This window comes from Lagopus leucura, unplaced genomic scaffold (assembly GCF_019238085.1).
Source record: "Lagopus leucura isolate 7727_CA_CO unplaced genomic scaffold, USGS_WTPT01 Super-Scaffold_760, whole genome shotgun sequence".
Lineage (NCBI taxonomy): Eukaryota > Metazoa > Chordata > Aves > Galliformes > Phasianidae > Lagopus > Lagopus leucura.
In genome coordinates, this window is record NW_024962257.1 from 13,243,652 (window position 1) to 13,267,189 (window position 23,538).

General features: G+C 49.8%; 4 protein-coding genes across 11 annotated transcripts in view; 3 read left to right on the plus strand and 1 right to left on the minus strand.

The window, feature by feature from the left end:
• Positions 1-7,933, plus strand: part of ALG1 (ALG1 chitobiosyldiphosphodolichol beta-mannosyltransferase) — a 10,659-nt gene extending 2,726 nt beyond the window's left edge. For 2 of the 3 annotated variants that reach the window (XM_042864496.1, XM_042864497.1), the window contains exons 2-12: positions 244-347; positions 852-1,000; positions 2,052-2,141; positions 2,365-2,481; positions 3,383-3,504; positions 3,764-3,802; positions 4,356-4,415; positions 5,068-5,178; positions 6,483-6,597; positions 7,302-7,377; positions 7,710-7,933. In XM_042864496.1, the coding sequence (XP_042720430.1) occupies positions 244-347; positions 852-1,000; positions 2,052-2,141; positions 2,365-2,481; positions 3,383-3,504; positions 3,764-3,802; positions 4,356-4,415; positions 5,068-5,178; positions 6,483-6,597; positions 7,302-7,377; positions 7,710-7,844 (1,118 nt within the window). In that variant the 3' untranslated portion in view covers positions 7,845-7,933. Of the gene's footprint in view, positions 1-26; positions 348-851; positions 1,001-2,051; positions 2,142-2,364; positions 2,482-3,382; positions 3,505-3,763; positions 3,803-4,355; positions 4,416-5,067; positions 5,179-6,482; positions 6,598-7,301; positions 7,378-7,709 lie in introns of those variants that run through there. The other variant, XM_042864495.1, reaches the window with a different exon arrangement.
• Positions 7,934-10,003: 2,070 nt separating this feature from the next.
• EEF2KMT (eukaryotic elongation factor 2 lysine methyltransferase) lies at positions 10,004-15,256 on the minus strand. Its single transcript, XM_042864500.1, has 8 exons — positions 15,057-15,256; positions 14,914-14,985; positions 14,714-14,794; positions 14,500-14,601; positions 13,369-13,502; positions 12,141-12,436; positions 11,103-11,249; positions 10,004-10,508 (listed from the first exon to the last, which is right to left on the minus strand). Exons 1-8 carry the CDS (start codon positions 15,132-15,134, stop codon positions 10,408-10,410), a joined length of 1,011 nt encoding a protein of 336 aa, XP_042720434.1. The 5' UTR covers positions 15,135-15,256; the 3' UTR covers positions 10,004-10,407.
• Positions 15,257-15,294: 38 nt separating this feature from the next.
• NDUFB6 (NADH:ubiquinone oxidoreductase subunit B6) lies at positions 15,295-17,538 on the plus strand. Its single transcript, XM_042864498.1, has 4 exons — positions 15,295-15,575; positions 15,646-15,738; positions 16,336-16,380; positions 17,383-17,538. Exons 1-4 carry the CDS (start codon positions 15,396-15,398, stop codon positions 17,446-17,448), a joined length of 384 nt encoding a protein of 127 aa, XP_042720432.1. The 5' UTR covers positions 15,295-15,395; the 3' UTR covers positions 17,449-17,538.
• Positions 17,539-22,373: 4,835 nt separating this feature from the next.
• Positions 22,374-23,538, plus strand: part of CAPN15 (calpain 15) — a 48,389-nt gene continuing 47,224 nt past the window's right edge. For all 6 annotated transcript variants that reach the window (XM_042864031.1, XM_042864029.1, XM_042864032.1 and 3 more), the window contains exon 1: positions 22,374-22,442. The gene's annotated coding sequence lies outside the window, so the exon portion shown is untranslated. The remainder of the gene's footprint in view (positions 22,443-23,538) is intronic.

A 23,538-nucleotide genomic window follows, 5' to 3' on the forward strand; every position in this document is an offset into this window, starting at 1 on the left:
GCTGGTATGAAATGGGGAGGATGGTGGCCCTGCATGTGGCAGGGTGCTGGAGCTTCATGATCCTTGAGGTCCCTTCCAACCCAGGCCATTCTGTGATTCACAGGGATGGTGATTGTGTGGCCACAGGGCTGTGCTGTCACCAAGGGCCGTTACTATAAAGTTTTCTGATAGCTGCTGCTTTCTGACATGTGTTGCTGTGCATGGAACCGTGGTCTTCCCATGGGATTTTCTGCCGTTTTGCAGTTGGGCCAAAGCTTTTGCAGTACGTTGTGAAAGTCATTGCACAGACCGTGCAGCTACTGTACACGATGCTGAGGATGGATCCGCCCTCCTATGTTCTCCTCCAGGTATGTCTGTGTGTGGGTAATGTTACTGGTTTTGCATTGCAATGCATTTTTAGCAGCGTTGGACGCTGGCCTTCTGTATCAAATTCAGCAAGCTCTGTGTTCATTAAGATCCTTTAATGGATTGTAACCTTCTCCTTTTTATTTTCCCTTTCTCTCTGTTTGCTGTTCCTTTTGCCCTATTGCTATCTACCAGCATAGGAGAAAGGGGAATGATTTCAATCTGAAAGATGAGCAATGTAGATTAGATATTAGGGGAAAGCTGTTTACTGGAGGGCTGGTGTGGCCTTGGCACAGACTGCCCAGAGAAGTTGTGGATGCTCCATTTCTGGCAGGCTGGATGGGGCTCTGGGCACCTTGATGGGGTGCTGGCAGAGCTGCCTGGGGAAGGGCTGCTGAAACTCAGTCATCTCTGAAGTGTCTTCCAGGCCATTCTGTTACAGTTCTAGTTAGGTGTTTGTCACTCGACCTGAGTCTTAGAGTATTTTCCTCTTTTTCATTAAACAGAATCCTCCTGGTTTGCCCAGTATAGCTGTTGCCTGGGTTGCCTGTCTTTTCTGGAGAAGCAAGCTGATAATCGATTGGCACAATTATGGATACACTATCATGAGTCTGAATCATGGAAGGAATCACCCGCTAGTGCTCATTGCAAAATGGTTTGTACAGTAATTACTTCTCTTTATTAATTATGTCCCTTTGCAGGACTTGGAACAGTGGGAAGTAGAGAGGAGAATATCATTAGGAAAGGTTTGTTTCCATGAACAAGTTCTGGATTTTGCTATGTTGAATTGTCATTTCAGTAAAAGTGTTCTCTCATATGCCTTTGTTAAAGACTTAGGAAGGTGTTGGTAGTTGGAATTCTGCAGAATACACTGAAGATTCTGTCTGGGTGCATTTCTTCTGTATCTATGTAGCTTGAAGGAATTAGATTGTTTTCTAAAGTAATTTGTGAGCAGCTTCTACAGATTCCTTTCTTTCACTTTCTATTATATACTGTAAGACATTCAGCTTAAGGGTTAGGAAGTATTCTTGTACCTATGCAGGATAAAGTGCAGAAAGCACGTTTTGTTCTAAGAAGAATAGGCTGTAACAAAAAAAAACCCAACTATTAATTAAATTGAGGAGATGGCACCCAGTACAATGCGTGTACAGTACAGTGCTGCCCTGTGAGCTACCCAGAAAAAGGAAAATGAAGTCATCACAAACCTTTGTCTTTAGGTTGGTGTGTAAATGCTGCAAGAGCTGTAAGGTTTGCTGTGGTTTAAATGTGCTCCCTTTAGTTGAACCTGTTTGGTGAAGTAAGTGGAGTGCAGATGCAAGCTTGGATTTTGCTGCCATAAGTCTGTCTAGTGTAGTGGTTTCTATTTTAATTCCTTATTCTCTAACACTGCTTTCAACTCCAGTCCATCCTTAAAGGTCATTTTGTTTCTTGCTGAATCAACATGACTACTTCTTGGTAACAGCTTTAGAGGCTTTAGAGGGTTGTGTTCTTGGGCTTTAAAGGACGAGGAATCACACATATCCCTCTCATGAACTGATATCGCTGTACAAAGAAAAGATGTGTAATTGTTAATTAAGCTGAAAGTACTGGGAGCAGTTGAGATTCTTTTGTTTTTGTTTGGCTTTTAGTTAGCATCAGTGCTGGAGAGCACTTACTGCATGTGTTGGGGTTGCCTTGGCTCCTTACCAGGTTTTAATTTCTGTCAGGTACGAGAAGCTTTTTGGGCGTTTGTCTGACTGTAACCTGTGTGTCACTGATGCCATGAAGGAAGATCTGTGGGTGAATTGCAACATCAAGTGAGTTTAATCCTCTTAACGTTCTGTGTGTGCTCAAAGCAAGGTGAAAGCCTGGTGAGCCTGGGTTCAGAGTAATGCTGGAGAAGCTACTCTTAGGGCAATTTTGTCTTGTTTTTATGGTTGTGTTTCATCTATTGAATAGACTCCTAAGAAGGACATCCTTCATACGGGATTTTTTGTTGGACCTGATGTTCATTTAACTGGTGAATTTATTCCATTGCAGGGCCGTAACGCTGTATGACAGGCCAGCTTCTTATTTTAAGGAAACACCATTAGAACTTCAGCACCAGTTGTACATGAAACTTGCCAAAGACTATGAAGCCTTTAAACCACAGCATGTGTAAGTAAAGCCTGCAGTTACAGTCCTTAACTGAATGGCACGAGGTTATGGCATTTGGTCACCAGAAATACCTTCAGATGGAGGCATAAGCTCCTGCATATCAACAGGTGCTGGTCTTTGTATGCTTTTGGCCAGGAGCAGATACTGTGCAAGTGCATTTAATTGCCACTGGAGAGGCCAGAATGCATGAAATCCCTGAACTGTGATAGCACGTGGCTTGGTGTGTAAACTAAGTGGGGTTGGTTGGTTGTTTGCTGTAAGTGTTGGCACTTAGGGAGGCTGTAACAATATCTGAAGTGTGAAAGTAGTTGTCTAACTCCTGCTGGACAAGTTGGCAATGATTGGATGCCACATTCATAGCCTTAATTTAGGAGTTGTCTTAATAATGAGCTCTCCATTCATTTAATATGGAGAGTTTTCAAGGTCTTGCTCTAAGCATTAAGCATTTTCTTTTGGTTATGTGCAGGATGTTCACTGAAATGGACAGGCAGCTGCTATACCAAACTAATGCCTGAAATGAAGGGGGAATCCACAGTATACAGCAGCTTCCTTTTTGGCAATGCCACCCTTTGGTTGTGTGGGTTCTGACTTTAATTAAAGAAATGCATCGTTGGCTGTCGCCTTTTAATTTGTATTTGAGACAGGGCTGGAAAGACAGTTGAGAAAGCTGCCTTAAGGAGAGCAGAGCATGAGAATATGGGGATGTGCTTGTAGCAGTAGGAGAGGTTAACAGCAATCTCCTGCCATCAGGGACGTCTCTGCAGTAATGTCTGTTTCCAGAGGAGTTGTGTGGCAAATCTGAAACCGAGTGCTTGGAAATTCGTGCCTCTGAGGCACTGCATTTCCTTCTGTGTTTGGCTGTGTTTGTGTAGCCTGTATTCAGAAAGTTCTGTTTATGCAGTGCAGAGTCTGTCAGTTGGAGTGCTGAGAGGTCTGCCTTTACAGAAAGGGATGAGAAGAGTGGGGATGTGATGAAAAGCAGAGGACGGCCAGCTCTTCTCATCAGCAGCACCAGCTGGACAGGTTTGCAGACTGTTAATTTTTAATATATTGGCACTTTTTAATGAAAGAAAATCAGGTCTGTTTGTACTTCCCCACACTGGACGCTTGCCGTGCTGTATTTCCATCACAAGTTACAACAATATCTGGTTGTAGACTTTCAAAAATGAGCATAATTGCAGCAAACTTTTAACAGGAAAAGCATGTTCTGTACTTAAATCTTTGAGGTGTAATTGATGAATGCTGAAAACAAGGATGTTGCTAATAAGGCCCTTTCTTTCAGAGGATGAAGACTTTTCAGTCCTTCTGAAGGCATTGGAAGGTCAGTACTGAGGAGTGCCTCTCATCTGCACAAAGGTGGTGCTTTTTTGCTGGATAGCTGGTGAGGGCTTTTTCTAAATTATACTGCCTCTGTATTCAAGTGAAAGTGCAGCTGTGTCTGATGGGTTGGCAGTGGTTTAAGAGTGGGAGCTGACATGAGAAATGAGGCATCTGAACTCAACTCAGGGTGGTGCTGTGGGGGAATTGTACCTCTGCCTTGTAAATTGCAGTTTATATTCTGAGCTGTGTGCATACTTTCCACAGGCTGCTGATAATAGGAAGCACTACAGCTCTGGTTTCTAAATTCGTGTACTGAAATGGCCAATATGGCCTAGTCAGAGAAATGTTTCATGGTTAATGCTTTCTGAACATACTGTGATGCATTTCTATAGAGGTTTGTGGATTCAATGTGTGAAAACTCACAACTGTTTGGTAGATAAACGTTTATGAAGAAATTACTTGAAGTAGGAAGCTGAATTATTTGCATGCAGTGACCCTTCATGATCAGCCACCCATTTACTTGTCAGCTTTAAACAGATCTTTGTCTTCCCCAGATTATGAGCAGTATATCAATGAGGGAGTCAAGCTTCCAGCTTTAGTGTGTGTGATAACAGGTAATGCTTTCTTTGTGTCATAATTCTTTCTTTTTGCTTTCTGCTCATAGAGGAGTTCACTTTTGTACTCTTTGCTCTGATGTCCAAGGGAGAGCAGGCTGTGTTGTCTTTATGTGACTGGAAGTCAGAATAGTAATTTACAGTTGGATTCTTACAGCAATGTAACCATGGTATGTTTTTAAAGAGGGGAGGCTCTCAGCTGCCTGTCTCACACAGCTGGGGTTGCACCATGCTCAGCATTTAACCTTAGCATCCTCAACATCAAGGTGCTGCAGCAAAAGCAGCAGGAAGGCTGATGTTTGGAATGTTTTAAGCAGAAAAGTTTTCTTCCTGCTGACAAAAGGAACAGACTAAATCTTAACATGAGCAGATTGTCTTAATCCTGTCTTAACAGGAGCAGATTGTTCTGATCCTGATGGCTGTAAACAAAGTGCACATCAGCACTGGCTGGTAGTGATAGCAGGCTCTTTCAGTTTAGTGCCAGTTCCCCTTGCTTTCAGGAGGACTTCATCTCTTAGGTGTCTTTTGGAGGGTGATGGTATATTTTGATGCCTCTCAGGGAGTTTGTCAGCTGTACAGCAGCATGCACTGATTGCACCTGATTTTCAATCATCAAAAATCACTGCTTTTTTTTTTTCCTTGCTTTAAAAAGGCAAAGGACCCCTAAAAGAGTACTACAATGGGCTGATAAAGAAACTGCACTTCAAACATATCCAGATCTGTACACCATGGCTGGAAGCTGAGGATTACCCAGTTCTACTTGGTAAACAGTGAATTATGATGTAGATTTGATGTGATGAAGTATGGAAAAACAAGTCAGCAGAGTCATAGTACCTGTGTTGCTATTACTGCCTGTTATTTTTTTCCACCCATTTTTCTAACTGTGCTGGAATACAGTGTGTGTGTTCATGTTCCAGTTCACTCTCTTAAGCAGGTCAGAAAAGACACCTCAGTTTTTGACTGAGCACCCAAAAGAAGCTGCAATTCTAAATAATGATGTTTTTGGAATGGTGTTCCCTTCATTTGTGCTATTGCAAGCAGTGTGATAAGCTCAGTACAGTAGTCATAAAATCGTAGAATGGTTTGGGCTGAAAAGGACCACAGTTATGCAGCTCCAACCCCTGCTGTGTGCAGGTCACCAACCAGCAGCCCAGGCTGCCCAGAGCCACATCCAGCCTGGCCTGGAATGCCTGCAGGGATGGGGCATCCACAGCCTCCTTGGGCAGCCTGTGCCAGTGCCTCACCACCCTCTGGGGGAAAAACTTCCTCCTCATATCCAACCCAAACCTCCTCTGTCTCAATTTAAAATCATTCCCCCTTGTCCTATCACCATCCATCCTCACAAACAACTGTTCCCTCTCCTGTTTTTATGCTCCGTTCAAGTACTGAAAGGCCACAATGAAGTCTCCCTGGAGCTTTACCCCTTTCCAAGCTAAACAAGCCCAGTTCCCTCAACCTTTTCTCACAGGAGAGCTGCTCCAGCCCTGTGACCATCTCAGTGCCCTCCTCTGGACCCACTCAGAGCCCAGCTCCCTCAGCCTGTCTTTGCAGCGGAGGTGCTGCAGCCCCTGATCATCTCTGTGGCTCCCCTGCACCCTCTCCAACAGCTCCCTGTCTTTCTTGTCCTGGGGGCTCCAGCCCTGGACGCAGTGCTGCAGATGGGGCCTCACAAGAGCAGAGCACAGAGGGACGGTCACCTCCCTGTCCCTGCTGCCCCCCCTTTTTCACGCAGCTCAGAACACAGCTGTCCTTCTGGGCTGCAGGCGCTCACTGCTGCCTCAAGTCCAGCTCCTCACCCACCAGGACCCCCAAGTTCTCCTCCTCAGGGCTGCTCTCAAGGAGATCTTCCCCCAGTCTGTATCAGTACCTGGGATTGCCCCAACCCAATGCAGCACCCTGTATACATGTACATATCCAATTTGATCTTGGGTTTCAGATCAATATCTCTTGCTCATATTCAGCTCACATCACCTCAAAAAAAAGCCCCACGTACATATGAGTATGCAGTAAGAGCAGAAGAGCTGCTTCAGAGAATTCAAGGCCTTGTCTGCTTTGTTTGCTTTTTAGGGTCAGCAGACTTGGGTGTGTGTCTCCATAAGTCATCTAGTGGATTGGATTTGCCTATGAAGGTGGTAGACATGTTTGGCTGTTGCTTACCTGTGTGTGCAATATATTTTGAATGGTAAGAGTTTGCTTATTCTGCTACCAGGATTTAAAGGATCATATAAGCACTGTTCTTACAAAGAGTTCAGCAGCTTCTGCGTGTATCAGTGAGATTCCAGTATTGTGCTTTAACAACTTCTGGTTATGATTCAAAAGGACAAACTTTAAATGTCAAAATCGTTTTATTTAAGGGCAGCTAAAAATTAGCATCAGTTTCTACAAACTGTGGAGCATTTAATGCAACCACTTGCTTTGGAAATGAATAACCATCATCCTGTGTTGCTGTGTACTTCATTTAAAAGACAGTCAAAGCTTCATTCTGTGTAGACAGGTGTGTGTTGTGTGAAGAGGGGAATATATGCAGTAGTGCACAGTCCTTTGGGGGGAAAATGCAGTTCTGACAGATAAATAGGTATTAATTGCAAGTATCTCGGGTACTGAGCATGGGCAGATTTTCCTTATGGATTAAAATTGATTATTGCCCTCATTTTGACATGTGCAGATGGATGGCACAGTGACTGAGGGCCCTTTTGCACTGTGCTGCAGTACAGTACTGCAAGACAAGTTTAATGTAATCTCCAGTAACTGCCTTTGGTTCCATTTCATCAGGAGTTCAGCCCCCTCCTGTGCTCTTCATAGCAAAGATGCACAGTGCAACTTCTGCAGTGTATGTCCCACTCACTTCTTGTTCTTCTATTTTCTTTCTCTGACTTTTGTTCACAGTTTACCTGAACTTGTGAAACACAATGAAAACGGGCTGATATTCAGGGATTCAGATGAGCTTGCAGAACAGCTGAAGGTAAAGACATGAGAGATGATTCTTTCCTACTAGCTCTGACCACAGAAGTGTTGCTACGTGAGCCACGTCATTCTTTGTGACCATCTGTGTATTTTGCATTCTCAGAGGGCACTGCTTTGCCTGCTGGGTCTTATTGGCCACATTTCTATTTGAGTAAAAATCTGAAGCTGTCAAGAGCATACTAAATATTTCAATATTGAACTGTGTGGAGGATAAGACCAAAGATCTCTTTCTTACTGCAACACTGATGTCAAGGGTTAGCACTGGGGAAAGCTAGAATCAATCCAAAATGGAATGCAATGGTATTTTTCTGTTATTTTTTTAACTTACAGATGCTTTTCTTGGAATTTCCCTCACTGGAAGGCAAACTGCATGAGTTCAGGAAAAACCTTCGTGCATCCAAGCAGCTGAGCTGGGATGAGAGCTGGGACCAGACTGTTCTTCCTTTACTTACCCAGACTGAATGACTTTTTGGGGGGATGCCGTGTCAAAAAAGCTACCACACGTATGCACCTCCAGGACTGCCTTAAGTGCTGAATAAACACTTGGTCTTGTTTCCAACTGTCATTTTCAGCTGATCAGACACAGCTCTTCCCTGACCACTGGAGCTTCTTGTGTGGGTAATAACAGTGCAGAAGGTGCAGCTGAGGTTCCTTGTTGTGTGTAAGCCTTTAGGGAAGGTGAGGGTCCTGTGCTGAAGAGGCTGATCCTTGCCATCTGCCTGCCTGTGTGACTGGGGATGGATCTCATCCTCATGCTCTGGCATGGGAAGCTTAGTGACTTGAGGAACTCACGTGCCAATTCTGTTTAATGGGGCTGCCTGGAGGCTTCTTGTGGCTGAAGGTGTTTGAATACATGTATAAACTGCACCAGTTTTGCCTCCTGTACAAGAAACACATTCCTGGTGATTTTATTCTGCAAGTGGGAAACTTCTATTTAATTTGAGTTTTTGTTTGGAATGATGGTACAGCATTTTTCTCTTTTTTCCTATGGTTAACATTCCTGGCTAGTCTTCCCCAGCCATGTACAGAATATCTGCTTGTATTTTTTTACATTGAGACAGAACTACTTAATTTCAGAGGGTTTTTTCCTCTTTTTTTTTTTTATTTTTTTAATAGTGTATGCAAGGTACAGCATCCCAGCTGCTGCTATGGGACAGCTTTATTCAACACTGAGAGGAAAACACACCTTTCCGTGACTGCTGTGCCCACATACTGAAGTAAAGGCGCCCCTTTCCCTCAAGAAAGGAATGCATCTTATGTGTTATTTCAATAGAACAGAAAAGGAAAAGAGATTGAAGTATGAGGGATGTGATGACAGTGCACTTCACTTTCGGAGCAGTCACCCTGGTGTAGCCTTCATGGTTTTTTTTCCCCTCCTTGTTCACATTCTCATGCAGACCCAATGCTTACAGGATGCTTTCTCAAAACCATCTTTTCAAAACAGAAGGCAGCTGTTTAAGGAATAAACGTGCTTGGTTTTAGCATGGAGCTGCTGCCTGCTTGGCTCTCTTCAGAGCCCCTGGTTCAGCAGTGCTGTGTTGTTGCAATGGATTCTGCAGCAGTGTTTCTAAACCAGCTTACAGAGTTTAATATCATGTCATACCTGCTTTTCCCAAGCCAGGCAGTCATTTGCAAACATGACCTTTCTCTTCCACTGTGGTAGACAGACTTGCAAGGAGTGATTTAGTTCCACTGGGGGAAGTGGAACTTTCTTTTGGGGACCAAAAGTTGCTTCCTGTAGGGGTTTGGCAGCTTGACCAACTCAAATGATCCGTAGAGATTTATCTGTGATTGTTTTCCTCTACTGTTTTCCAGCAAATTCCTGTCCCTGTCACAGCAGTCCCCTTTAGCAGTGATGCATATGGAGGTAAACTAAGCATTTCTCTGTCGTACAGAGTGATGCTGGTGAAAGCTTGAGAGAGCTTTGTCTCCCTGTAATAAATTTGGTTAGATCCAATATGAGCCATCTAGCCTTACAGAACTTAGTGACACGAGGGCTTTTGTAGCAGGGAAGATAAAAGAAGCTGCTGCTTCTAGTGCAGCAGGGCTTCATGAGGGCTTCTGGTGTGCATTAACTCCAATTCTTCCTTCTCAGGGAGAAGCAGCTAAAATAAAAATAAAGTCTGGTCAGGTTACTTCTGTATGTCCAGCTTGATTCCAGCAGTCGTGGGCTTCTTCAGCTCGAATGTTTCTTCAATTACCTGTCATTTGTCTTCTCTCAATCACTGCAGAAGGAGGAACTGAATGTATTTCTTCATTTCCTTAAAGTAGCTTCTAAAACAACGTCTAGATATGCAGGTTAATGGAGGAGAAAATAACCTATTCAGTTCTGCTTCAGGATTAACACTGCCCAGTGGCAAACTGGCAATGGATTATGTGAACTTTCAAAGCAGGTAAGCTAAATTCTTCATCTTGCAAAAGGGACAGGGAGATGGGTGAGAGGAATGCAAATCGAGCTGTGATTTTTGTCAGCACTGCAGAGCAGAGGTGTTCCTGCAGCATCAAGTGATCCTGTGACACTCTGCACAGCCTGCAGGCATTACTCATGTTGTTCTGGGGTGGCACACGTTGCCATTTTGCAAATATGCAGACCTACAACAAAAGCTGACATCAATTACAGCTGGTTTTAGTATTAAAAACGTTTATTATAAAACACTGCTCTGCTCCTTTGTCAGTATGAGACGCACACCTGCAGGAGCACGGGGCGAGTCTGTGTCGTTTACAAATCAAAACTGCATTTGAATAATTGAATTCAGCTCTACAGAATCAAAGTGCATCACAATTAGGGTGCTTTTCTGTACAGCTTGTGCTGCACAGATGCTTATAGGCGCAGCTGCTCGCTCGCACGCATGCTGGCAACTGCAGGAAGAAACATCGCTCATCTTGACAGCAGCTGGTGCATATGAGGTATGTGCAGAAGGGGGTTCTTGGTGCATGCCTCTCAGAGGCTTCCAGAATGTAAGACAGTCTTGGAGCAAGGATAAGATAGCTCCTGCTGCTCTGAAGTCCTGTGCTGTATTTACCAAATCTATACCAATAGTTGCAGGACAGTCACGTTGGGCTGGGTGTCATGGAGAAAAATATTACTGCTGTGGGCTGGAATAATCTGCCATCTGATCCCAGCTTTATCTGCAAAGAGAAACGTTGGGATCATCTTTCTGCTTAATGGAATAGAGAGTAAAAGTTGCAGGTCCAGTTCTGTACAAAGAGATCTGTGCATGCTGGAAGGAATGCAGCAGTGTTATTTTGTTAATCAGAGCACTGCTGTGGTCCAGCTGTACTGCTGGAAGGCCTGCAGAAGACAGGGCTTTGAAGTCCTGCATCCCTTGCCTTTCCTTAAATCTCTCTTCTTAACCCTCAAAGAACAGCTACAAGTTGCAGGCCACATCTAAACCTTTTCACAGTTGCAATGTAGGTTTTTTCCTGTTCTAGGCTTAACCCTTATGATCTTTCCTATTAGCACCAAACTTGTGACGTGTCTCAAATTGATGCTGTAACAACTGAGAGTGGTGACAGGATGCAGCAAGGCTGAGATGTCTGAATTTCCTGAGCAAACCCATGCAGGAGGGTCACTGCTCTCAGGCAGAACTCCCCTGAATCCAAGGATCCCATTACTGGACAACACCCATAGCAAAAAGGAAACGTTCCTGTTCATCTCCACTGCAGATTAAGTAATTGGGAGAGGCCAAATCTATTGATACAGTGAATGAAAAAGGCACCTACCGAGTTCAGCCTGGAACACGTGGTAAGTGTCTGCGTTACGGACTGTCAAAGCAACATAGATGTCAGGTTTTCTATCTGCTCTTGAAGTGGAGAACTTCTGTAGCACGCCAATAAGGGCTAAGGTTACCTCTGGATCATACACCACATCTGCATGGGAAAGAAAGGGAAATACTCAGTATTTATTAGGAACTGAGCAGAAAGCAAGCTGCAGAATATAAAAGATCAAATGAAGGAGGAAGGATAAGTACTTCTAACTGAGAGATCAGAAACTTCCAGGAAGAGATTTTAGGAGATGCACTGTTTTCTATGATGAGCAAATTCAAGAAAACGGCTGCTTTCAATGTTATCCCTCATGAGAATGCTGAGGTTCCTATTTAAAATCATGAGGGTCTTAAAAGTGGCAGATTTATCATCTGTTTCTGGATTGATAAAAATACAGAAAGAAAAAATAATTTGCTCTTCAGTGTTAGGTAAACAGCTGCTGAATAGGTGAAACAAGACAACATGGTGCAAGGAGCTGGGAGGCATTTCTCCAGGTCCTGTAACTGAGGTTGTCTGAGCCCTGTACACAAATCATCAGAATCACAGAATGGCCTGGGTTGCAAAGGAGCACAGTGCTCATCAGTTCCAACCCCCTGCTGTGTGCAGGTCGCCAGCCAGCAGCCCAGGCTGCCCAGAGCCACATCCAGCCTGGCCTGGAATGCCTGCAGGGATGGGGCATCCACAGCCTCCTTGGGCAACCTGTGCCAGTGCCTCACCACCCTCTGGCTGAAAAGCTTCCTCCTAATATCCAACCTCAATCTCCCCTGTCTCAGTTTAAAACCATTCCCCTTGTCCTGTCACCATCCACCCTCACAAACAGCCGTTCCCCCTCCTGTTTTTATGCTCCCTTCAAGTACTGGAAGGCCATAACAAGGTTTCCCCAGAGCCTTCTCTTCTCCAAGCCACACCAACACAAATATCTTTGTGTTTATTTCTGTTACCTGCTTTGTCCTGCGTGATACTGCAAAGCCAGCCATAACCAGAAGGGAGAGGTACCTGCTGCAATGATGACATCTGCGTGCAGAGCCAGCAGTTGCTGTTCTGTTACTGAACCCCAGTCGAGCTCTGCAACAAGGAGTTTGGGCTGCTGATATTCCTGCCCTTCTGCCTCCTGCCCTTGGGCTGGATTCGTAGTTTCAGGCTCCAGGGTAAAGCCATTCAAACGGATGTTTTCTGTCAGCTGTTTGAGGACACCGTGGTGGCAGTCGCTGAACACGTACGTCTTGGGATTGCAGGTTTTGCAGATCACAAGTCCAGTGAAGCCGACTCCACTTCCTAATTCCAAGACTGTCCTAAAGGTTAATGGTGTAAAATAAGTATTGATGAGGACTCTGTCATTTAGTTGTGTAATCAGAATATTCCAAGTGTATCTAAAGGTAAATTCAGCTACAGATTATCTCAGTTTTTGAGCAAATCCTCTACGATCTAACGCGTGTTTCAAGTAACTGGTGAAGTTGGCAAACAAGATACAGTTATAAGAATTAATCACTGGAATTATTAATTCCATCATGGGGGTGAGAATCATTCCACCTATTTCTGGACTTCTGGAGCAGTTTTCTGTATCTGAACTGGCTGTCCACTTCTTTTCTTAGTGCAGAGAAGCGGATGTTTCTAAAGCACAGTTCTTTTCTTTGTGAGGTACTTGAAATGAATATAGCTGAAGCCATGCCCAGAAGTGCCCATTCCTTTCTGGTGCTTAAATACAAAGCAAATTTCAGTATCTACAGGAGGGCTATAAGAAAGAAAGGGACAGATTCTTTAGCAGGATTTGTTGTGATAGGACGAAGGGAAATGGTTTCAAACTAAAAGAGGGGACATTTAGACTGGATAGCAGGAAAAGAACTTATTTAACATTGCAGTAGTGAGGCTCTGGCACAGGTTGCTGTATATACCACATCCCTGGATCACCTGGAGCCGTTCATGGGGCCCTGGGCAGCCTGAGCTGTGGCTGACAGCCCACACCATGGGCTGAGGATGGAGGGCTGTAAGGCTCCTTCTGGCCCAACCGTGCTGGGATTCTGTTGTAAGTTACTGGTTAGACAGCATGCGAGCTGAAATTCAACAGCCTACAGCACAGAGCAGATTAAATAGGTGCTATAATGGTTTTCATCTTAAGGCCTGTTTTAAAGTAATACAAAGTCATCTCTTGAACTGTTGCAGGATAGGAGGAAAGCAGTTGTTATCTGGCACCAAATCCCAGTTCTGTCCATGATGCTGTTGTTACCTGTTAGTGAAAACCCTGGGGTTCTCCATTGCCCACTCAGCGAGATGCAGAGCAGCATCCCATGTGATGAGCCCTGTGGTTCCCTGCGAGATAATGGCCACACTCTCAGAAAGGGTCACGGCTTCTCCTGAGGGCTGGAGGTCACACGTGAGGGAGAGAGATGTCAGCAAAGGCACCGTGCTGCAGCTCACAGCAGTACTGCAGCCTGGAAAAGAGGGCTGTAAGCACTCTGGGTTTTTGGAGGTGTTGAACACTTTGACTCATAGAATCACACTCAATCACAGAATGGCCTGGGTTGGAAGGGACCTCAAGGATCACGAATCTCCAACCCACCACCACACGCAGGGCCACCATCCTCCCCATTTCATACCAGCCCAGGCTGCCCAGGGCCCCATCCAACCCGGCCTTGAACACCTCCAGGGATGGACGGGGCATCACAGCCTCTCTGGGCAGCTGTTCCAGCACCTCACCACTCTCACAGCAAAGAACTTCCCCTGACATCCAACCTCAATCTTCCCCCCCTCAACTTCAAACCATTTCCCCTTGTCCTGCTGTTATCCACCCTTTTCAGGAGTTGACTCCCCTCCTGTCTGTAGGCTCCCTTTAGGTACTGCAGGCTGCAGTGAGGTCACCCCCCAGCCTTCTTTTCTCCAGGCTGAACAAGCCCAGCTCCCTCAGCCTGTCTTTGTAGTGGAGGTGCTGCAGCCCCTGATCATCTCTGTGGCTCCCCTGCACCCTCTCCAACAGCTCCCTGTCTTGCTTGGCCTGCGCGCTCCAGCCCTGAACGCAGTGCTGCAGATGGGGCCTCACAAGAGCAGAGCAGAGAGGGACGGTCACCTCCCTGTCCCTGCTGCCCACCCCTCTGCTGATGCAGCCCACGATTCCATTTGTTTCCCAGCTGTCATCACACACTGCTGCCTCACGTTCGGCTTTTCAGCCATCAGGACCCCCAGCTCCTTCCCTGCAGGGCTGCCCTCCACCACTGCTCCCCCTACTCTGTATCCATGCCCGGCATTCCTCCAGCCCAAGAGACCTTCAGAGCTCACCCGGTCCAACTCCCCTGTACTGAACAGGTGCTTACTTTAGATGATTAAAAGTGATTTGTAATGAAGCAGTATCGTTGGTGTTTACCAGTATGTAGCTTTTGTAGCAGCGAGTGGATTCTTCCTCATTTAAGATAGGTGCCAACGCATCATACAGCTCATCCAGGGGGTCGGCCGCCGTGGATTCGTGCTGTGAAAAGAGAACAGAGTTTCAAACCGTGGCCCAAAGCACAAAACACAGCTAAATACCCAATTAACGAGATGAAGCACGGAGGTGCGCGCAGCTCCGAGAGCAGCGCTACCTTTTTAATGAGCTCGGTGAGGAAGCGGCGTCTGTAGGAGGCGGGCGGGGGAAACCGCACAGCGAGTGGGTGGAGAACGGTCTGAAACGAGAGAGCTGCCATTGAGCCGCGGAGGGTCTGTGAAATGCCGATGGCTCCATGCTGTACTCGGAGGCACCCGGCTGTATTTTCCTTGGTGTGCGCGGTCCTTTGTGCCGTACCTGGTGCAGGATGTCTGAGAGCAGGGAGGACTGGGAGCGCTGCGGGGCGGCCGTCAGCTGCTGCTCCAGTTCCTAAAGCACAACGAGAGCGGAGCTGAAGCGGAGCGGCCGAGCCCCGCAGCCCCCGATCCGGCCCAGCTCACCGCCCAGGGCATGCCGCGGAGCCGCCGCGCCGCCAGGAAGCGCCGCTGGAAGAGCAGCCCAAGCTCCGGCCCCGCCATCCGCCCGAGGCCGCCGTGGCCCGGCTCCGCTGCCGGCAAAGGGGAGCGGTGAGAAGGAGCAGCACCGTCGCCCGGAACGGGGACTCGAACCCGCGACCCTGACGCTCCCCGCGCCTGTGGCTGCGGCCCCAACCACGTGGAGTTCCACTTCCGGCGCGGCGCGATGACGTCAGTGTCGCGCGCAGTCGCTAAGGACACGGTGCCCGCTGCTCAGCTCCGCGCCGGGGTGGAGGCCGGGTTGGGGTCGGGTCCAGTAGCGCCATGGGCGGTTACACCGAGGATGAGAAGCTGCGTCTACAGCAGCTCCGCGCCCTGCGGCGCCGCTGGCTGCGAGACCAGGAGCTGAGCGAGCGGGAACCCGTGCTGCCGGAGCGGCGGCTGGGGCCCATAGCCGCCTTCTGGGAGCGCTTCCTGCAGCCCGGCGGCCTCTGGCGGCAGAAGGTGAGCGGGGCTGGGCGTCCGGCCCCGAGCCCCGAGCCCCGGCCCTGAGTCCCGTTCTGCTGTCCCGCAGGTGTTCAACGCCTACCAGACCAGCGGCTTCGTCTTGGTGCGGGTGCTGATCCCTGCCTGGCTCCTCCACTACTACATGAAGTACCACGTCTCGGTGTGTGGACCGCGGGGCTGGGGAGACCTCGGCAGTGCCTCAAGGGGGCTTTTGAGCAGGAGCGGGAAGGGGTTTTTGCACGGGCAGATAATGGTGGGACGAGAGGGAATGGCTTTAAATTATAAGAGGGGAAATTTAGGTCGGCTGTCAGGGGGAAATTCTTTGCCCACAGGGCAGTGAGGTGCTGGCACTGCTGGCCAAAGCTGGGGGTGCCCATTCCTGGAGGTGCCAATGGCTGTGGATGGGCCCTGGGCTGAGCTGGGGGAGGGCAGCCTGCCCACAGCACGGAACCAGATGGGCTTCTGACCCAACCGTGCTGTAATTCTGTTATTGTCACTGATCCTGGGAGATGCTGGGACGGCTGGGCTGCAGCTGTTGGTGTGGGAGGGAAGCATGCATTGACCTAATGCTGGGATAAAGCTCCCGTTCCTATGGCTTTTCTGGCTGGTATTTTTTTAACGAGTAAGAAGGACCCCGAGTAGTGAGCTTTACATTTAATGGTACATGTTTTAGAAGGGTTACACTCTCTGCTTTGGGAATTCTTTATCCTCCATCTGGGTAATGTTCCTTTTTTTTTCTCCTCCTCTGTGCTTTCAGAAAAAGCCGTATGGTATCTCTGTGTCCAATCCAGCAATATTCCCAGTAAGTCCATTCATACCATTTTCTAGCTTTGTTAAACAGTGGCAGGGGAAGGATGGCTTCAGAAGTGGGGGTTGGTGCAGCAGCTGTGCAGTGAGGATTTCTGGAAGGAGGCACCTGATGCTCACAAGGCAGCTCATCCTGGAGCAGCACAGCACAGTGGGTACAGTGTTTGTTGAGCCCTTAGAGTAGACAGTGCTGATTTCTTTATCACCTTCCTTGTCACTGGAGACTTGTAAGTATTTGGGCTGACAGCCCAGCCCCCTCTGAGCAGCAAACACCATCATCCCCTCCCAGGGCTCTGATAGTGCCTGTAGTGGGCTCTGTTGCTTGAGGGGCACGCAGAGACCACGGGGGGCTCACTGAAGCTTTCTTGTTTGGTTCTCACTTGGGACAGTGGACGGCATCTGTCAGACTGTTTGGTCTCTCCTGCTTTCCAGTTGCTAGCTGATGGCGTAGCGAGTTGGCGAGCAAATATTATCAAATAACAGTTACACCCCTAACAACCTCATAGCAACGTACTGAAGGTCAGGCTGTGAGATGCTGACTTCAGCCTGATCACTGGAGCTAGGTCAGCTCAGCAGCCCAAGGCAGTGCCTGCAGCTTGAGCGAGCCGAGCTCAGGCATTGGGTTGATTGTGCTGAGGTTGTGGAGCTCTCTGCATTCAGCTGGATTTTGGGTTAGAGACTGCATGGAGATGAGCAGGAGTGGTGCTGTGTGGGAGGTGGTTTTGCAGAGCTACAAATCCAGTGTACGTTTTTAAAGCAATATTCACTTTAAGTGCTCGGCTGCTTTTCTGTGGCGTCAAAAGGGTGAAGAGCACAGATTTCACAAAATCTGGCTGTGGTTTTATGGCAGCGTCTTGAGAAATGTTGAGGAAATTACACCGTTCAGAATAAATTGAGTTCTTGTTTAGAAGTGGGACAGCGCAGATTTACAGTGTGCTGCGTAAAGGAGTCAATTGTGTGCAGGAGAAAACCTCACCATGTTCTCTCATCCCACCAGGGGGACAGAATTTTAGAGACGGGAGAAATTGTTCCACCTCTGGCAGACGAACCTGAGCACCACTGACAGCTGAGAGCTGATGTCCTTCAGCAAAGAAGGCAAGAGCTGCAGCCACCTGTGTTCTCTCTTCTATAAAAGAGTCTTTGTTCTGCATCACCTCATCTTTTCTGTCATTTACTTTCTCCTTAGTCCAAACTCTCCCAGTCGATACTTACATGGGAGTTTCCCTTGCTTTCACTGAGATTTATTGCTAAGCCCTCATGATTTTTTTTTCCTCTCTCCCCATCCCTTTTTTTATCTGGCCTGACTGTCGAGCAGTGTGGGCTTTACAGTAATGGCAGAGACAGTGTAGATCGCTGGGAATTGGGCAATAGTCTGCTCAGAGGAGGGCTGTCATGGCAAGCTCCTGCACACAACAGCTGTCCTCTACCAAACAGCCCAGCAAGCTCTCTTCTGCTGACTTCTGGTATTTACAGTGAAAATTAAGCTTCCTCCTGTGTCATCCCATGTCCCAGCCAACAGAGGGGAGCAGAGACAGCACCATTGCATAGTGGTGCCATCCTCCCCATCCCATGTGAATCGGTGTGATGTGGGTTTAGACACAGAATCCAGCTGGGAAGGAGAGCAGAGGTTCCTGAGTCATCCCAAAAGGTTGGTTGGTTTGTTTGAAGAGAAGTAGGAAAATGAGGTTCTGAAGAGCTAAGCCAAAATTCTTTACTCCTTCACCTTCAACACTTCATTCTGTCTTCAGCCTTTCCTGACTTGGAGTCCTCCTGCCTTCCCTGTCCCCTATTACCTGTGGCATTTTCTACTGAGAAGTACCAGTCTTTAATCTAGTGCTAAATCTGCAGATATTTTTGGTGGCTACTTTGGTGATAGAAATGACTAAAAGAGGAATTCTCAGTGTGCCGGGAGGCACGGAATGCGAAGGGCTGGAACAGGAGCATGGTGACCTCACGGAACTGTGTGATAGCAGCAGTCTGACATTTGTGACGTTGGGCCTGCAGAGCTGTGGCCAACACGTGGATGAAAACTGTCCTGCAGTCAAAGGAGACCCAGGAGGCCATGGACCCCTTGACAGGCAGCCAGGCACATCCCCCTGCCTCCCATTCTTTGCTGGTCCCCCACGTCTCCACCAAATATGCAGCCGCCTCCACCCCTAGGTATAAGGCAGCTCAGAGTGGGTGCAAGGAGTGGGGGGCTGAAGGGTGGTGGTCGTGGGCTATGGGGAGCACTGGGGGTGGAGGGGGGGGTGGGGAGCAGCAGGATCCCTGCAGGTCATCTGGAGGCTCTGGGGAACGGGGACACTGTGGAAGCTAGAGGGTCTGTGTGAGGGCTTGAGGGATAGGGAAAAGTAGAGAGTAGGGAGGTAATGGGGGTGATGGAGGGTTGGTGGTGGTGGTAGGAGACAGCGGGGTTGACGGAGGGGTTGGAAGGGTCTCACAGTTGGGCGAGGTGCTGTGCTTCCTTGCCGTGACTGGGGGTCACTGCCCCACGATGTGTCAGCTCCCCTGGCACAGAGTTGCCCAGGATCAGCTCTTCCCAAAGCGGCTACAGCCTGAAGCGATCCTTCGCCTGCACCAACTTGCTGCTGCTCAGCCTGGCCAGCCCCGATGGCTCTGTGGGCAGTGAGGCATCCCTTGTCCCCCGCATACATATGTCTTGCTCCAAGGATGAATCCAAGCCCACCGCCTCCATGGTGAGTGACTTCTAGGGATACCCTGCATCCCTGGGAGCTCCCCGGTACCCCAGCACACAAATGAAGACTGGAGACATTCTCACACCACTAGGGATGCCTGATACTCCCAGGGAAACACTGGCACTCCCCACCTGTAGTGAAAGATCCCCCAGAAGTGCAAGGCATTCACAGTACCTCCTGAGTTCCACGGGCATCACAGCTCCAGCACCCCTAGGGGACCCGACAGTTCTCCCCCTGATCACCCATGTCCCATGGAGGTGAGGCTTTGGTGGCTGTTCTAGGACTTGACATCTACAGACTTGGTCCCAAATATCAAGGACTGCTGTCCTGTGTCAACCAGCACATGTAGAGCTGGTATGTGGGGCCCTGGGATTGCCATAGGAAGGGAACAGATACCTCTCCCCAGAACAGAGAGGGGCTCACCTGTCCCAACCCCACCAAAAAAGACAAAACACGACAGAGAGCGTGTCATGGGATGGTTACAGCAGGAGAACTAATTATTACTGCAGGAGAATTGATCATCACCTTGACTGTCCCACGGAAGAAGGAGCGTGTGCCACACAGTGAGCAGGACCAGGAGCCCATGGCAGGACATCGCAGTGCTGAAAGCACGTGCAATGAATATTCCTCTGTACAAAAGTGTGATTCTTCTTTGGGGCTTTATCTGCACCTCTCTGAAAAGTCCTTCTGAGTCTTATTTACATCACCCCCATTTAGCACGAGAGGCTTTATCTTGACATTGAGATAAAAACTATTTGGGGTTTGTACAAGACCATTATCTTTGATCTTCAATGTCCTCTTCGTTGCACATAGGACCCCATATGCATGTGTGCACACGAGTACATCTACTGCATCACTGCACACCCACACACAAATGGATTTTTAGTCAAGAGTTGTGTATTCTTTGCACCTTTGTTGCACAAAGCTTTGCTACAACAGCTTAAGGACACGTGGAGGAGGATCTCCTCATAAATAGGTATTGCATCGCGTGCTCTGAGCCGTGGCTTTCCTTCAGAGCTCAATCAGGACCTTCTTGTTCCTTATGCTGTGGTTGAGGTGCCAGGACAGCGTGGATAAAGGCCATGTAGTGGTCTGGAGTTAGGGTAAGTTGGAAGGTAAGGCTGGAGGGAAATGCTCATTAACAGCTTGCTGGTTTGGGAGACAAAGGCTGGCAGATGCTCTGTTGGTTGGCCACCACAGCCCTTCCTCCCTTTTACCTGATGCCCCTCAAGCAGGAGCTGCTGGCTCCAGCACTGGCTCCAGGAGCTCAGCCAAGAAGTCTCCACATCCTCCTGTCCTCTGCACTGCTCTCTGTGCCATCCTCGGTGCTCGGTGAGCAGGGTGGGCTCCAGCTCAGCCCCACCACCATTCCACGGGATACCCATCCCTCACAGTCAGTGCCTAGTGTGATGGCTCACCTGAGGAGGAGACACCGCACATTTGGAGCCCTCCCAGTGCCTGCATTGATACACAGTGAGGTTTGGATGGCATTTGCTCGCTGGTTCTCAACTGTGCAAGTATGTGGATGTAGGAGGCTGAACCCAGGGGAGCCAGCTGATGTCCTCAGAGCTCTTGCTGCAGTCTTTGAAAAGCTGTGGTGACTACAGGAGGACCTTCAGGCCTGCAGGACAGCCATGTTTGCACAATCAGCCAAAAAGGGCTCAAAGGGTGACCTGAGCCAACCAGCTCTGCTTCAGTCCCCAAGAAAAATCATTGCAGTGCATCCCCATTAGAAGCTATTGTTTGCAGGTGAAGAAAGGGCAGGGGAGCAGTCAGCATGGAGTTACAGTGGGCTTACAGCAACTGAAAAATGCAGTTGTTTTCTGTGATAACGTGGCCAGGTGTGATAGGGCAGAGCAGTGGATGACATTTCACTTCTGCGCAGCATTCAGTGCTGCTAAGGCATCTGTTTCCAAGAGCACCATTCACTGAAATATTGATGCCTCCGCTGCGTTGGCTGAACATTTGATTCTCCTTAAACCAATGGCAGAAATAGGAACTTATCTCAGGTGCTGCAATAAGTGGAATCCTCTGCAGTCGTCGTTCTCCGTTGCTCAAACACGTGCTGGTCAGCTCCATTTAAACGCCTCAGCTTAGCCATCTAAAATCGGGTGATGTGAACATGTTGCTGTGCCCTCCCACCATCCGGTACGTGAAGCTGCTTTGTGTCTGTGCACAGCTGGACCTACATGTGTCTCCTGGAGGCAGAGGGCTGGGCAAGCAGCGTCCTCTGAGCCCCGCGGCAGCAGCAGAGCTGGATGTCACAAGCCGGGCGCGATGTTTCACGATGCTGGAATTCCACGGGCAATGAGCACCTGCATGAAATTGGATGAGCGAGTGCTGGAGGCTGGCTGTGCTGCTGGGGGCAGCCCTGGCTGTATGCACAGAGCGGGGGTGAGAGGTGGGGAGCAGCACCGGGGAAGGGGACTGTGGTTCTGTGATAAGGGACTGGATTGAATTCAATTCTTTACAGAGAGAGCGGTGAGGTGCTGGAACAGCTGCCCAGAGAGGTTGTGGATGCCCCGTCCATCCCTGGAGGTGTTCGAAGCCAGGTTGGATGGGCAGCCTGGTCTGGTATTAAATGGGGAGGATGGTGGCCCTGCGTGTGGCAGGGGGTTGGAGATTCACGATCCTTGAGGTCCCTTCCAAACCTGGCCATTCTGTGATTCTGTGAGTTGCTGACCGGCTTCCGCACCCGTGCAACGGGGGCACGGCGAGTCACGTTGGAGCCGGGGCTCCCAGGTTTGCAGAGGTTCCCGTCGCCGCGTGCCCGCCCGGCTCCAGGCGGACGGAGGTTTGAAGCAGCCCGGAGCCGAACCCTAATTTGCTTCACGCACCGCCAGGTCATTAAGAGATGCAATTAGCGGGGCGGGGACGGAGCGCGACAACGCTGAGCCTCGGGGTTCCGATCTCAGCATCGGGCACGCCCGAGCCGCGGCCTCGCCTCCCGCCACCCTCGGCCTTCAGAGCCGCCGGCTGCGATCCCCGCCCCTCCGCCCGGCTCCCGGCTCGCACCGCTCCGCCGCCTCCTTCCGCTGCTGCCGCGCGCCGCCGCTCGGGGTTTGTAGTTCGCTCCTGCTATTCACGACGGCCTCTGCGCCGTTTCCGCGCCGTAGCGTCCGGAGGGCGGGATGGGGCGCTACGCCACGGCGGCAGCGTAAGGGCGGGCGTGGGGACTCTGGGGCAAGGCCGGGCCGGCGGCGGAGCGGGAGGAAGGCGGCGGCGGCGGCGGAACGGCCGTGCGCCGCGGAGGAGGGAGAGAGGGAGGAGGAAGAGGAGGAGGAGGAGGAGGGGGCGAAGTTACTGCGCCCGGCGGGAAGTGCGGGGCCGCGGGCACGGCGAGAGCAGCGCGGCCGCTCAGGTAAGCGGGGCCGGGGGGCCTCCGGGAGCGGGGGCCGCTTCCCCGCAACGGGCCGCACGGAGCAGCCGCGTTGCCTGCGGCCGGGCACGGGCCGCCCCCGCGCCGATCGGCACCACCTGTTGGAGGAGCGCGGCTCTGCCCCGGGGGGCTGCGGAGCCGGCGGGCTCGGGGGCTCCGTGCCGTCCCGAGGCGCTGGAGCTGTTCCGAGGGTCCGCTGCCGCGCGGCTCGGGGGGAGGAAGGAGCGCCGGCTCTCTGTGACCGCCCCATTTTCTGAGCTGCTCATCGGTCCGCATCCCAGCCCTCCTCGGCTTCGGGAGCAGAGAGTTGGAATGGCTGGGTGATGGAAGCTGTGTGTGCTGTGATCCTGGTATCAGGTTGGGATGTTGGGATGGGAGCTGTGTGTGCTGTGAGCCTGCTATCAGGGTGGGATGTTGGGATGGGAGCTGTGTGTGCTGTGATCCTGGTATCAGGTTGGGATGTTGGGATGGGAGCTGTGTGCTGTGATCCTGGTATCAGGTTGGGATGGGAGCTGTGTGTGCTGTATCCTCATGGCAGGTTGGTTCCTCTGAGCACTGCCTTCAGACTGAAATCTTAGCATGCCATGGGCCCGCAGTGTGGACGGGTGGTTTCCCATGGTCAGACAGAAGGTACAACCGTGGAGCTGATGCTCTGGGGGGCAACAGTGCCTGGACATGATGCCTGTTGATCTCATTGTGGTCACAGAATCACAGAATGGCCCAGGTTGGAAGGGACCTCAAGGATCTTGAAGCACCAACCCCCTGCCACAGGCAGGGCCACCAACCTCCACGTTTAATACCAGCCCAGGCTGCCTGTGCTCATGTTGGAGCCTCTCCTCACCCTGCTGTGGGGCTCTTGTAGGACCTCATCTTTCTCCCCTCTCGTGCTGGCTGTGGCTGGTGGTGAAGTGCAGCAGGATTGGGCTGTGGGTGAGGAATGAGCTGCAGGAGCATATGGGGTGGGTGAAGCAGCTGGTGCTGCTGTCCTTTGGCTCCGATGTGAATGTGACCCTACTGTGTGTCAGAGAGATGCGATCCAAAGTGCTGTGGTTTCAGGTAACTGGGGATGTTAGCTTGC